This window comes from Tupaia chinensis, unplaced genomic scaffold, assembly GCF_000334495.1.
Source record: "Tupaia chinensis unplaced genomic scaffold, TupChi_1.0 Scaffold139733_1, whole genome shotgun sequence".
In the NCBI taxonomy this organism is placed as follows: domain Eukaryota; kingdom Metazoa; phylum Chordata; class Mammalia; order Scandentia; family Tupaiidae; genus Tupaia; species Tupaia belangeri.
In genome coordinates, this window is record NW_006199613.1 from 773,223 (window position 1) to 788,076 (window position 14,854).

At 52.4% G+C, this 14,854-nt stretch overlaps 1 protein-coding gene across 1 annotated transcript in view; it reads right to left on the reverse strand.

Moving 5' to 3' along the window:
- PDHX (pyruvate dehydrogenase complex component X) overlaps window positions 1-14,848 on the reverse strand; it is a 35,858-nt gene extending 21,010 nt beyond the window's left edge. Inside the window, exons 1-3 of the mRNA XM_027765758.1 lie at window positions 14,720-14,848; window positions 9,357-9,437; window positions 3,686-3,786 (exon numbers count right to left, since the gene is read on the reverse strand). Of these exons, the coding sequence (XP_027621559.1) occupies window positions 3,686-3,786; window positions 9,357-9,417 (162 nt within the window). The 5' untranslated portion in view covers window positions 9,418-9,437; window positions 14,720-14,848. The remainder of the gene's footprint in view (window positions 1-3,685; window positions 3,787-9,356; window positions 9,438-14,719) is intronic.
- Window positions 14,849-14,854: the final 6 nt, after the last annotated feature.

Below are 14,854 nucleotides of genomic sequence, written 5' to 3' on the forward strand. Positions count from 1 at the left end.
GCTACCTGACCTAGAACCTGACCTAGTGCCTGACCTAGTGCCTGAACCACTACCTGACTTAGTGCTTGACCTAGCGCCTGACTTAGTACCCAAACTAGTACCTGACCTAGTGCCTGACCTAGCACCCGACCTAGCACCCAACCTAGTACCTGAACCACTCCCTGACCTAGTACCTGAACTAGTGCCTGAACTAGTGCCTGATCTAGTACCTGAACCACTACCTGACCTAGTACCTGACCTAGTACCTGAACCACTACCTGATCTAGTACCTGAACTAGTACCTGAACCACTACCTGATCTAGTACCTGAACTAGTACCTGAACCACTACCTGATCTAGTACCTGAACTAGTACCTGAACCACTACCTGATCTAGTACCTGACCTAGTTCCTGAACCACTACCTGACCTAGCACCTGACCTAGTTCCTGAACCACTACCCGACCTAGTACCTGACCTAGCACCTGACCTAGCTCCTGAACCACTACCTGACCTAGTACCTGACCTAGTTCCTGAACCACTACCTGACCTAGCACCTGACCTAGTTCCTGAACAGCTACCTGACCTAGCACCTGATCTAGTACCTGATCTAGTACCTGACCTAGTGCCTGACCGAGCACCTGATGTAGTACCTGAACTAGTGCCTGAATCACTACCTGATCTAGCACCCAAACTAGTGCCTGAACCAGCATCTGGACCAGAGCCTGAACTAGAACCTGAACCTTCTTGAACAAGCAGGAGCCCCAAGTGGGGTCTATATCAGAGACTTCCTGCACGATGGCACCTCCCCATGGGGCGTGGTCAACTCCCTGTGGGCGTGGTCATGCTGTAGTCCCTCCCTCCCACCATCCTGTGGGATCAGGGGCGTGTACACACAGACCCCTAACGTGTATTTCAGGCCTGAGGCCAGGATTTGAACTGCAGATGGCTGTGGGGTTAGGTCTGGCTTCCCTCATCCCCAGGTCACAGGAAGGGCAGAACCATAAGCCAAGTGTGCAGACGGGGCATCTGGAGGGCGAAAGAGGGCGTCCTGGCAGCAAGAGTGTCTGCGTGCTCCCAGAGCGAGGCCTGCGAGTCGGGGCAGGTGCAGGTCCCCAGGAAGCCAGGTGACAAGCCTGTCCTTTGCAGACAGCATGGACTGGGAAGGCGGGATTCCACAGGACGTGGGAGTCTGGGACCTCCGTCTTCAGGAACAACGTGGCCAGTTTGGGATCTGTGCTCCTCCGGAGGTGGTGTCTGGGTGGCGTTTGGGAGGAGTGACCCCACTCTGGTTGGGCCTGTGGGGCCTAGAGCCAGGAGCTGGGCCCACGTGCTGACCCCTGAGACCGCTGTGTACTGTGGCAGGAGTCAGTGTGACCAGGATGGCGTTCAGGTGCAAGGCACCAGACTACGGTCAAAAAGTAATTATGGGCATTTAAAAACAGAAAAACCTAGGGAACCGGCATTTAGCGTAATGGCTATGTCACCGGACTCCCATGAAGTTGACCGCGGCTCGCATCCCGGACCTGGTCGCTTAAAACTCACGCCGGGCGCATGTGCGTACGCGCTCAAGATCCCAAGAGGAGAATGGAGGAGAAGGGATTGTAGCGTGACCATCTCCCCTGGGGGGTGATTTCTTGCTTTCTGTCTTTATGTCTCTCTCTGTCTGTCTGGCAAGTGCACGTGCCCTATAGCGAAAATCTCTCAAAAAAAAATATAAATAAATAAAATAAAAATAGAAAAATCTCTCAAAGACTATAGAAGTAAATCCCTGGGAAAAGTAAATAGGGTATAATGTTCATCCTTTCGAAATTGAGCGCTAAAGTGAACATCAAGCTTTATGATTACAGTTTTAGTGTTTATTATTGTACCTTGACTGTAATCCCTAGTAAGCTCAATTATCCAATTCCATTCTGAAAGCAAAAATCTTTCTAGGTATTTCCATAAAAATCACTTTATTGTATGTGCTATTATGAGAATTACTCCACAACAAAACTCTTGCTACTGAGGTAAGGGGAAGGGATGAGGCAGGGGAAAAGATTTAAAAAAAAAAAAAAAAGGCACCAATAATAATACCACTTTATTTTCTCTCACTATTTTTTTTTAAAGGTTTTTGCTATAGGGCGTGTGTGCTCACCAGAAAGACGGAGAGAGACAGAGACAGAAAGCGAGAAATCACCACCCAGGGGGGGATGGCCACGCCACAATCCCTTCTCCTCCATACTCCTCTCAGGATCTTGGGCACGCACGCACACGCGCCCAGAATGAGTTTAAGCCACCAGATCTGGGATGCGAACCGTGGTCGACTACATGGGAGTCCAGTGACATAGCCATTACGCTAACTGCTGGTCCCTCTCACTTTAAAAAAAAATAAAAAATTATTTTAACTTTATTTATTATTATTTTTTAATTTGACCAGAGAGAGAGAGAGCGAGAAAGGGAAAGTGAGAAAGCAAGCCATCAGGCCCGGGACTTGAACAGCAGTTGGCCATTTGGGAGTCTGGCACCTTCAACACCAGGCCACCTGCTGCCCCAATTTATTCCCACTCTTTCTGCCCTAAAGTAGCACACATTGTGTGATGAGAATACTCCTGTCCCACGATCCAAAGAGCACAGGTGACAGTAACAAAGCCACCAGGTCCTGACACAGACATGGGAGCTTCCCTGCCGTGGGGAGATGGCCGTGCTGGCTGGGAGTCACTGCACCCCTGCACTGGCCCTGTCCTGAGCCAGACAAAGAGGCAGCTCTGCCCCCTGACAGGGCCGGCACCTGTGACACGGTGTCGCCGGCGGCTCCTTCCGTGGGAATGCTATCTATTCAAACACTCCGTATCCAAAAACAGGCCCAGGAGCACGGCCACGGCCGGCCAGGAACACGCGTGCTGAAACGTGATTGGGTCTCAGACATGTGGTAACCCAAGCGATCTCTTCTTCGAGTGTTGCACAAACTAGTCACGACAACTAGCTTTTGTATGACATTTATATTTTCCCAGTTACATGGGCGGAGTTTTAGCTTCGCATCGGTGTTTCTTCCACAGAAGGTAACTGTGGACAACGTGCTTCGACCTGGCTGTTAATATTTCCGACGACAGGTAAAGGGGGCAGGGCAAATCGAACGTCAAAAATAAAAGCCGGCGGTCAGGGCAAGGTTCCGCAGTAAAAAGCTCTGTTGGGATGCCTAAAAGCTCTGTTGGGATGCATCTAATCAGGGTGTGACACCCCAGAGTGTGACCTTCAGAGGGGTTTACAAAGGAAGGTGTCTCATCCGTGCTCTGAGCTGAAAACATCAGTCCAGGACTAACAGGCATGGCGCTATCTCCACGGCCCCACCGTGCCTCACCAAGGGGCACTGGCCAGTCCAAACGGCCGGCAGCACCTGCAGGGCACACGGCGCCATGGGGCTGGCATCAGAGGCACAGCACAAGAGGCTGTGTACTGACCCGCAGAGCTGGAGGCCCCTGGACAGCATGGGCCCAGACACGAGGGGCCTGAACACGCAGGCTCAGGCCCGACCTCGGGGTCACGGCGGGACGAGGCCCTGGTGAGGCACCTCGCCTTCTCCCCCTCGTTCTCTCTCTCCCTCTCTCAGTGAAATGAACTTACAAAACAGAAACGCTTCAGGTAACCTGTAGATAATATATTATCATAAAGAGGCAAAATTAAGAGGAGCCCTCTCGCCCTGCGGAAGGTGATCGGAGTGAGAACTCACCACGATTCTGGCCAGGATGCCGTCCTCACTGGCGTCCAAGGTGACCACGGCCTTGTCGGTCTCGATTTCACACAGCGCATCGCCCGCGCTCACAGCATCGCCTGGAAAAGACGGGGTCGTTGTGTTTTTACATGAGTACTGACGTGTGCAGAGTGTGACTAATGCCCACACACGGCTGGCCATGACAGGTCCCACTGCCCGCACACATGTCTGTCAGTACACGCGTGTGCACTGTCATCCTTTTGAAAGCTCTGTGTGTTACATCTGTTACCAAGGGAACTTACAGGGACCAGCAGATGATGGACCGGCTATGTCGCTGGACTCCCACATGGTCAACTGTAGGTCGAGTCCTGGACCTCAAGGCTTGAAACTCACACCGGGCGCGTGTGCGTGCCCAAGATCCCGAGAGGAGAATGGAGGAGAAGGGAGTGCGGTGTGACCATCCCCCCTGGGGGGTGATTTTAATAACTGGACCAGAAAGAACTCATTTAGTGCAAATGGTAACAATTTTAAAATAGTATCCTGAAGATGTTCAAAAATATAAATGAGGTAAAAAAGCCATGACGGAAACACAAAATTCAAACAGTAAAGAATCGGACAAAATAGTATCAGGTAGAAATATTAGAAATGAAAACTGAATCAGTGAATAAGAAACAATGGAATAATGTGAAAAGATGAACTGACAAACAGAAAAGAGGCACGAAGAGCGGCCGAGGACTCGGACACAGGCAGCAGAAAGGTAAAAGGGGAAGGGCGAGGGAGGGGCTTGGACTGAGCCGGGGAGAGCCGGGGACGGCTCAGAGGACCCACGGACAGGTGCCTGCTGGGCGGCTCCCAGAACCAGGAGCAGGAGCAGGAGCAGGAGGAGCACGCCGCCCCTGTGGGCGGGTCTGAGGAGTTTAGGATGTGAGCACTGACTGTGAGGGGCAGAGGACGACGTCATGGCTTGCCAGGAATGCTCTGAACCTTGACCTGGGTGTTCGTAATACAGATATACAACTATTAATGCACAAATATTAATGCATACATAAATGAGCTTATACCTTACGCAAACTATACCCTGATGGAAAATGTAACAAAAAGAGAATATTAGACTGTGTAAACATGAATCACATTACATCGTGAAACTGCAAATCATTAACAATTAAAAACACATCCCTAAGCACTACTGAAGGAAAAAAAAACCAGATTATTCAGTGGAAGGACAGACTGAGAGCATGTTTCTTAGCAGCTGTGATAAAAGGTAGAGCGCAATGAAATAATCTTCAAAAAGCTGAGAAAAATAACTCCCTAGAATTTTATATGCAGCCAAACCATCATTCAAGAAGGAAGGAAAGTATTCTTTAGACATAGGAAGGCTAAGAAAATTTACCACCTATAGGCAATCATTGAAAATAAAAGTCCTACATGACACAGTTTAGAAGAGTGAACACAGAGAGGACTCATAGGATATATAAAACAAGTTACCACAGAAATTGCTACAGTGATAATGATTAACCACTTACAGGGAATATTGAAGGGTTTTTAAAAGTATAAAGCTTAAAGTCTGAAAAATAAAGGGATGTTTAGGTGGTAGCTAAAGCTTCCTAACAACTTTGATATAGTTAGAAGGGAAAAATACTGAGTAACTCTAGACTTTACTAGAAAAATTAAGAAAGCAGAAAAAATAGAAAATAACATTCAAGAAAGCAGAGAAAAATAGAAAATAACAAAAATGATGAAGGAAGACATGTGAAAAGAAAATAGCAGAAAATAAAATTAGAAATACAAAAGGAAGAGTAGAAATAAATCCAAGTGTACCAATTATCACAACGAATATAAATGGATCAAAATCGGCTGCTAAAAGTAGAGTATCAAAATGAGTACAAAAATAAAAGCTGCATAAATATAGATTACAAGAGACAGAACAAAAGCTAAAACAGAATAAAAACAGACAGAAAAAAATACACCTCCTCCCACCAAAAACATGGAATATTAACATGTGAATACAATGAAGAGAATGTGTAAAAAATATACTCTGAAAATTCACTGTACAGAAACTAGTTCATTATATATCAGGAATTTCAAGAAGACAGTTATATTATACCCTCAGTTAAAATAATTCAGAGCCACTAGTATGTTATTTTAATGAAATAAACTTATTCAATAGATGACACTTATCAATGACCTAAAAGGTCTCTTTTTAAACATCTCTAGTGATCAAATATTTACTAAAAATACATTGGGGCACTAAGGATTCAGTAGTGAAAACGATAATTTAAGAATTCTGACTCAGGGGGCTGGCAGGTGGCATGGTGGTTACGGTGCTGGACTCCCACACGGCTGACCACAGTTTGAGTCCTGGACCTGGTGACTTGCTTTCTCACGCACACGCGCCCGGCGTGAGCTTTAAGCCACAAGGTCTGGGACACGAACCGCGGTCGACTACATGGGAGTCCAGCGACATAACCATTACACTAACTGCAGGGAGTTTCTTAGGGTGACAGAGCTGTTCTAATGCCAGGCCGTGGCGACGGTTCACAGCCTCACACGTTTACTAAAGACCACGATCACTGGGCCTGTGCTAAACCAGGTGAGTGCTGGGGAGGCCACCCTCCACCATGAGGCTGTGGCGACAGCGTGCAGGCCTGGAACGCAGCTGTCTGAGAGCGTACCTCCCAGCATGCCTGCTCAGCGCCACGGACATTCCTGTAGGATTTCCAGAAATGAAACTGAAGCCCTTCCTGCAAAAGAACCCAGAGACCTGTACCCTCTCTAGCAGAGCCTAGTGACACAGGAGAAACCTTCCTTCCAAACCGTTTCACGGGCTGGCCAGTGGCATGGTGTTTAAGGCTGGCTGCAGAGTTCGCATCTCAGACCCAGCTCCTGGAGGGGCACTCCGGGACCATGCACGTGCGTGCCAGGGCCCCAGGTGGAGAGTGGAGAAGGGACGACAGTGTGGCCACCCCTCCCTCTCGATGAGGCTGTCACCCTTGGGGCCTGCCTTTTTACTTGCCCTCCCTCTTTTTTTCTCTCTCCCCCTGGCAAGTGCACAAGACCTGTAGCAAACGAACGAGCACACACACACACCGACACACACACACACACCCCAAAAAGATACAGAATTACAGCTCAATTCACCTTTGAAGAAAGCCTGAAGCTGTGGGAGGATCTAGCGGTCAGAGTGTACTAACGCTTTGGTCCCCTTTTCATTTAATCATCACAAGGAAATTAAGTGGTCAGTTCATCCTCATAAAACTCTTTTTCTAAGCCTTCTAAGATCAATAAACCTAAGAATAATTTAAATATTATGATATGTTTCTGTGGTTTAAAAAGGGAAAATGAAAACGAGCCATCGCACATTCTGAAGCCAGAGTACACCTCAGACCCCGCCTAGGCCAGCTCGTTCCTAGCAGTGCCCGGCAGAGTGAGGACCCAGGACACGCTGGCCCTGAGCCGGCCGCTGGCCCTGTGCACACACAGTTACAGCCTCCAAGTGTCATAAGACTGAACTGCTACCCACTGACAGTTAGGGCACAGCGCCCAGCCTCCGTGGCCCGTGCTGGGCGCTGTGGCACGCCCCCCGCTCCGGCCTGCACAACTCTAAGAACCCTAACAGGTACTGGAGTCTGCCAGATCGGCGCTTCTGCACACGGCCTGCACAGCTTGGCAGGGGCTCCGCTGCAAGTACCTGCAGCAGCACCAGCAGCCAGGCTCCCTGGCACTCCGAGCCGAGCAGAGCCGCTCTGGCCTGCAATGACAAACCACGTGCACTTTCACAGGGAACGCAAACACCTGCACGAGCTGTGCACGAGCATACAGCCACAAGCACCTGCCCAAGCGTCCTGACTGCCAGCCTCTGCTCACTCACCCCACCCCAACCCTGCGCCAGGGTACCTGGACGCCGACCCCGGACAAACTGCCATTTTACCCAGAGCAGATATTTCAACAGCTATTTAAAAAATAGAACCATAACATCATTAAACCTCAAAACCCACGCTTCCCGGATACACCAGTCCCAGCTAGGTTTCGGTCCATATGGGCTATGTGTTCCGTCCGACCCAGAGCAGACTGGGTGGCTCGTTGCCTGGGGCGCTGGTGTGGCCGGGCTCCTGTGCCCTTGGAGAAAGGGCGGGAGCTGCCGCTGGATCTCCACCCTCTACTTCCCCGGAGCCGGGCCTGAGCAGTCAGCTGTCTCCCGGCAAGCCCGCTTCACATGAGGTGGGCATCCGAATGCCAGGGAGTAGCAATACCTGGTTTTCTCCTCCCGTGGGGTGAGCAGTCCTCAGTACACAACCCCCGGCCACTGCTCTGCCGGACAGCCCGGAGCGGGCTCCGCGATGCTTCCATCTGGTAGCCAGACACGGCAGCAGTGCGCTCCCATCGATGTCTTCGTGACCCCGAGCCGGCCCACACAGGAGAGGCCGGGGAAGATGCGTCTCCCAGTTATCACCAGTTTCAAAGGGAGTCAGTGTCCTAGCACCCTCTAAGGCTGACCAATTAGGAGCAGCTTTATTTTCTTGGGCTAAAGAGTGAGCGTAAACGTGCCTTTCCAGGTCCTGCCTGGCGCCCTGCACCCCCACCTACCCCAGACGCCTGACAGCTGTGTGCCTGTGACTGACAGGGGACCCGCTAGCGCAGTGTAGGACTTCTCTGCGTGTTTCTTATCAATGGAAAGGTCAAGCATCTTCTTCTATATTTAAGAGCTATCAGCATGGCCAACAGGTGGTGTAGTGGTTAAGGCAAGGGCCAGGGTCCCACATGGCATACTAACAGGTTCGAGTCCCAACGCCAGTGACTTGAAAAATGCGCCAAGTGTGTGTGCATGTGTGCCCACGTGCACGGTGGCCACCCCCATGGGTGATTTCTTACTCTCCCTCCCTCCCTGCCTCTCGTCTCTCTCCAGCAAGTGCCCACACCCTACAACAAATCCAAAAAGGATAAAACACAAAAATGGAGGTGCCCGCTCACCGCCTTGCCGATTCCTGCCTGAGCCGGCAGTGCCGTGGCGGCCGTCGGGGACCTCAGCCCTGGCGCTGTGGCGGCACACGCCCTTCCCAGCTGCTGCGTCCCTGCCCTTGCTCCCCGCGTCCCCCGTGTGTCGGCGTCGGCACTGCTCTTGCAGCGTCTGGCTCTGAGTTACAGTTAGGGCGTCGATCCCACTTCCGGGTGCAGAGGAACTCACCGTTTTCCCTAAGACCAACGTGGCTTCATCTCTGTACGTCAGCTGACTGACTCACCTGTACCTGCCCAGAGCCACCATGACCGCATCCGTCCTCCCGTTTTCTACTCAGTCTGCCTTCTAAGCACCAACCAGTCTCAGAGGCTTAACAATACGTTTCAACAACTGGACGAAAACCCTCTTCCATAGTCTTCTTTTGAGGTTTTCTTACTCCTCTGCTTATTTGCTCTTTCCAATGGTAGTCATCATCGATCTGCCCAACTCCAAGGGAGACGCGCAAGCACAGCATCGCCACAGTTAGAAACCGTGGGGGCTGGCAGTCTCTGCCTTTGAAAATACAAGCTAGAGCAATGGCCGAGTGCGGGAAAAGCCGTAAAGTACTGGCAAAACACGTCTGTGCTGACGACAAGACCCAGCGGGCCCAACCGTCTAGGCCAACAGCCAGGGGTCGGGTTCACTGAGGCGGACGCTGCCAGCCCGCACCGGGGCACGGCCTAGCGCCCCACTCACCTTCCTTCTTCAGCCACTTGACAATGTTCCCTTCCTCCATGGTCGGGGACAGCGACGGCATCAGGATCTTCACAGGATCGGCTGTAACGGAGAAAGGGGGGTCAGCCACTCATGCACACGGCAAAACCCTCCTTGGGCCTCGCCGTCAGCTCGAGACAATCACCACCGTCTACTCTGAGGTGCCCAGCCAGTGGATTAAGTGACCAGTACGCAGTATAAAAACATACAACTCAGCCTTTTACAGAATAAAACTATTCTAGCTCCTTTTTATAGTGTGTCGTTGGAAAAGGCAGACGCGTTCTGCACAGGAACTAAAGCCCGGGGCCCCGGCGGCCCAGGTCCCCAGATCTCCATGTACGTCCAAGCCGGACACTTCAAAGTTTAAAACACAAAATGAAAAAAAGAGAATGTTATGTGAGCTTCGCTTCCTTTTCCTCCTCCTCTCTAAAACACAATATTTAGGTTTATTTACTTAGAGGGAGGGAGAGTGAGCCAGATGGCCCCAGCAGGGCCCCGCACCGTCTACTCTAGCCCCAGCCGGCCACAAGAAGGCCCCAGAGTGCGAACTGCGCCTGGCCGTGGGACTCTGTGAGCCACTGCTGCACGCTGTCGGGCCTCGGGAGAAGCTTGCGCAGGCAAAGTGACCCACCTGAGAGGCAAGTAGAACAGAGCCACAGCAAGCCGGCCCTGACGGCGGGACACCCGTCCAGGTTTGACGAGCGAGTAGAAGAGAGCCACAGCAAGCGGGCCCCAACGGCGGGGCACCCATCCAGGTTCGGCCAGGAAGCTGGATGCCACGTGCCCTCCAAAATCACCCTACTCAGGACACAAAGGCTCCGCTGGGAGCAAGCAAGGAAGAGTCCACCCGGGCCGGGGCGGTCAGACGTGGTCCCACACCCTAATGCTACTGGTGACCAAGAAGGTAGACTTCAGGGCAGCCAACTACCTGAACCACGGCGCTTCCTACGTGGGCCACTGCGCCCTCTAACAAACCCAGCTAGTCTTCGTGCAGTTTCCACAGGAGTCAGAGAGCCTCACTCGGTGTCATCGACATGGGGCAAGAGCGGCCTTAGCTGCAGAAATGCCGCCCATCGGCTCCTACCGAAGCTCTGCCTCATCCAGAACTGCTATCAAAACCGGGGTGCCCCTCGGGCGTGTGTGCGTGCGTGCCCAAGATCCCGAGAGGAGAACGGAAGAGAAGGGATTGCGACGTGGCCATCCCCCTGGGGGTGATTTCCCGCTTTCTGTCTCTCTGTCTCTCTGGCGACCACAAGCGCCCTATAGTAAAAACCTCTCCAAAACAAAACAAAAACGAAAACAAACAAACAAAAGCACAGAGGTGCCCCTGGAAACGAGCAGGCGACAGACGGCACTGTTCTCCAGATCCAGACACACCTCACTCCCACACATACGCTCGGACTCTCCTCACATCACGCAGGTGCACACGTGCACGCGCCTGCCATGCGCCCACCTGTTGTCCTCGGCTTGGCGTAGAGGACTGCAGGGAAGAACGCCAACAAGGGTGACAGCGAACACCAAGGGCCCCGAGTCCTGCTGACCAACAGGCGGTACAAGGCGGGGTAATGGGAGCTAGGACGGCGTCTCCCACCCAATATCAGCCTTACTGAGTCTCAGGCTGCTACCTCCATTTCCAAAGCAAGGCAAAAATTCAGAATTTTTCATGTAAAATCTCCTAGTTTTACATGCCAATAAGCTTGATTTCCTGCTAAAATGACGTGGGTCAGTTCACTGGCTACCGACCTGCAACCCTGCTGAAGACCGGGGTGTCCCGCTGCAACCTTCTGGACTTCCAATGTCTTCAGATAAGTTTACTTACTATCTGGAATAGGCAAGGCCTGCAGTTATATAGTCAGCAAGCCGTTACCAAGATTTATTATTTATTCATTTATTTTTCAACTTTAAAAATAAATGAGTAAAGGGCCAGCAGGTGGCATGGTGGTTAAGGGCACTGGACTCCCACATGGCCGACCATGGTTTGGGCCCCAAACCTGGCAGCTTGCTTTCTCACTTTCCCCCTCTCTCTCACTCTGGCCCTCTCTGGTCAAATTAAAAATAAATAAAGTTAAGTAAAATAGTTATTTAAAATAAATAAATAACAGCAAATTAAAGACAGTACAGGAGAAGGGTGGGCAATGGGGGGGGGGGCGCTGGGGGCTCAGGGGGGAAAAGGGGGGGCGAGGGGGGGGGGGGCGTTAGGGGATCAAGGGAGGAAAAGGCAAAACATTTAATGGACCCAGAAATGGAAAACTGTCTGCTGATAAGAACGTCTGTGACAGGATCTTCGACGAGACGGACATGCAGCATGTTCCAGGTGCCAACACTCATTCTGTCTGCTGTAAACACGTGGTGATTAAACACATATAAAAAAGAACCTCTTTCATTTTTCTATTCAGGTTATTTGAAACTCTGCATATTATTCTTTAGAGACAAAACTAACATAACTAATTAACATTAGGCATTAAATTCCAAATTATGCCCCTCCGGGGACTGGGCCTGTGGCCTGTGGCTTTCACCTTGCCAGGGCTGCTACCTCCCTGCAGGAAGTCTTCACACACCACTTCCTTGTCACCTGAATGACCCCGAGAGCTCGCTCCACACGCCTGAGGCCTGCCATCGCTGTTCCCCCAGGCGGACTCCAGACAGCCGAGGACAGGCCTATAGGGACTGCGTGTCCAGAAGCTAATGCAAATAACCCGGCCTCGGGCGGTCCTGAGAACGCGTGCTTTCTGGTGGGCAGGCTGCCATGCGCCTGGCATCTCTCCACCTGTTTCCAATAATGCCATGGGTCAACACCAAAATTCTTCCTACTCAACAACGTCTTAAAGGCAAATTAGGGATTTTGGAAACATGATTATAAAGAACTCCTCAGTTCACCAACATTACAGCCCTGTGCCTTTGGGTCCCGCTGGATCTCTGAGCCTCGGTCTTCTCGTCCAGTAAATATGGGGTGCCAGCCCTGGTTGTGCAGAGCCAGTAAGGAACTCGAGGAAGAGCCGCGAGCACGGCACAGCCCCGAAAGAGTCCCAAACTCCACGGGCATTTCCAGCTGACAGACTAGAGCCCTGGATGGAGATATGAAAGGGAACCAGTTCAGAGAACATGATCAAGCCAGAGTCTACGCAACGCAAAGAGTTGCTTAGTTTCTACCAAGTTCAGACAAAAAGTGGCTCTGTAAGGACAGACATCACCGCCACCCAGTGCTTGTAGAACAGGTAAGGATGGTCATGTGCATTCAGCATGGCAAATAAAATGTGGGCAAAACAGGAAATAAGTTTTGGCTTGGTAGAAGGAAAAAGGTCGACATTTCCAAGTAACTTAGAGCTACCAAGAACAGCTTCATGGGGAGAATTCCTCCCCTTCCCCCAAAGAGACCCATATACCGATACCCAGATACGATGAGAAGAGGTTAAGGCTGAAGATGAAATCAAGTCATTCATGGGCTGACCTTTGGATGGCGAGGGAGTCCTGATGGCACGAGGGACCGTGGGATCCCAAAGGCCTCTGTGAGCAGGAGAGAAGTAGGAAAAGTGCTGACAGGACAGCTGGACCAGCCATGGCTCGCACTGAGGTGGGGACAGCCATGAGCCAAGGAGCCCAGGAAGCCTTGAGGAGCTGGAGAGGCGAGGACAGATTCTCCCCCTGCGCCCCCAGAAGACAGCCCATGCTGACATCTTGGCCCTAGCCTGGTAGGTTGCACTCCGGGCTCTGCACTCCGACCTGAGACAACGGGGGCTCCTGGCCATCTGTGGCAGCGCCAAGGGGGAGCCGGTCTGCCTCCGGAGACTGCAGGGCCCTCCCACTAAAGGCGATGCTCAGACAAGCTGTCATGGCGTGTTTATGGGGCAATGGGAAGGAGTCAAAACCTTGTGGGGCTTCCAGTGAGGACTGCCCAGGGCGCTGAGGGCCAGCACTCCTCTGCTGGACGAGGAAGACCCCAAAGGGCACATGAATTTCTGGGTCACCATGGCCACCCTTTCTCTGCATAGAGGGTCTGGAACACTTCCAGAGATGCTCAAAAGCGTGTTTTACAAACGAGGTTAAGAACATGCTTGGCCCCATTGCACAATGGTTAGCACGGGGAGCCAGACCCCACCTAAAGAACACAGTTTGAATGTCCTGAACACCACGCCAGGCACTGCGGCTGCGTGCTCCTAATCTCTCACCCTCTTTCTGGCTAGCACGTGAGCCCTCTGGCAATTGAAGGAACAAAGCTAAACATGCTTCCTAGATCATCTCCAATACCAAGCTTTCTCTGCCACTGTCCAGCCAGCATCAAAACAAATCACCGCAACTCATCGAAGGCTGTTTGCAGACATCTGGACAGAACCTCTGGGAGCTGCAGGCACTATAACAAACCAGGGGGAGGGGAGACTCTGCTTGTTTTAGGGAACACTGCACTGTGGAAGCTGCAGCGGCTCCCAGCCCTGAATCTTTAGAAACCTCAAAACACTCGTGTTAGTGTAGGAATGCATGAGCTGCTTTCCTGCGCCTGCTAGGCAGTACCTACTCACCTAAGAGATTTTAAGCTCACCTCTTCCATGGGCGAGAGAGATACAGCAAACGACTCCAAGCCCCAGCCAGCCCCAGGCCAGGGCAACAGACGCCGGATGCTGGGGAGGGACCCGCGCACCACCGGCCTTCCCTGAGGCTCAGCCTCGCAGACCCAGGTTCGCGGCCCTCCGGCCCTGCTGCACCGAACGTTTTAGAAGAAATCCACTCGGTGCAGGGCCAGGTGCCTGGCAGGTCAAACGTCAAACTGCAGTGTTAAGTCTTATTTTCTGCCCCTTTTCCCCATCCCAAGGAATGAGAAATGAGGTCTGGCATGCCATTTTACAGTTACACACCGCGAGAGCTGTGTTAACTGTGTCGGAATCATCAAAAACGACAAAATTCAGTCACAACCTCGGCGCGATTCCCTCGCACGGGGTCACTTTCAAGCGCGTCTCCGCAGACTCTCCCGGACCTCGGTCTGCGATGCTTTATGAGCACTGCGTGGGGCACCCGAGTGGCTCGGCCGCTCCTCTCCGTAGAAGTGCCGCAGCCCCGCAGAAACGCGAGACCTGGCCGGGAAGGGCCCGAGGGAAGAAACGCGGAACCTCGCTGGCCCTCACGAATAACCCAAATTCCCAGGCAAGGTCACAGAGAAGCCGCCAGACCGGGGCCAGCGACGGAGGCGGCCCATTGCGGCATGCAGTAGCCAGGTCAGCGGACTAGAGTCCAAGCCAGGAGGAAGGCAGTGGGGCGCCCGGGCACCTCGCTTGCAGACGCAGGGCCTCATGGAGAAGGCCCCGGACAGCCCCAGCGCGCAGCTGCCCAAGACACCGAGCAGCCCCGCCACTCACCCTGCAGCCATGGCGTGCCATGAAACCATCTCCAACGGGCTGCACGGACGCCAGACCACCCGGCAGGTCCCTGAACCGGCCCCAGGCTCCGGCGGACAGCGAAGCTCAGGAGGCAGCGCAGCGGCCGCGGGTCAC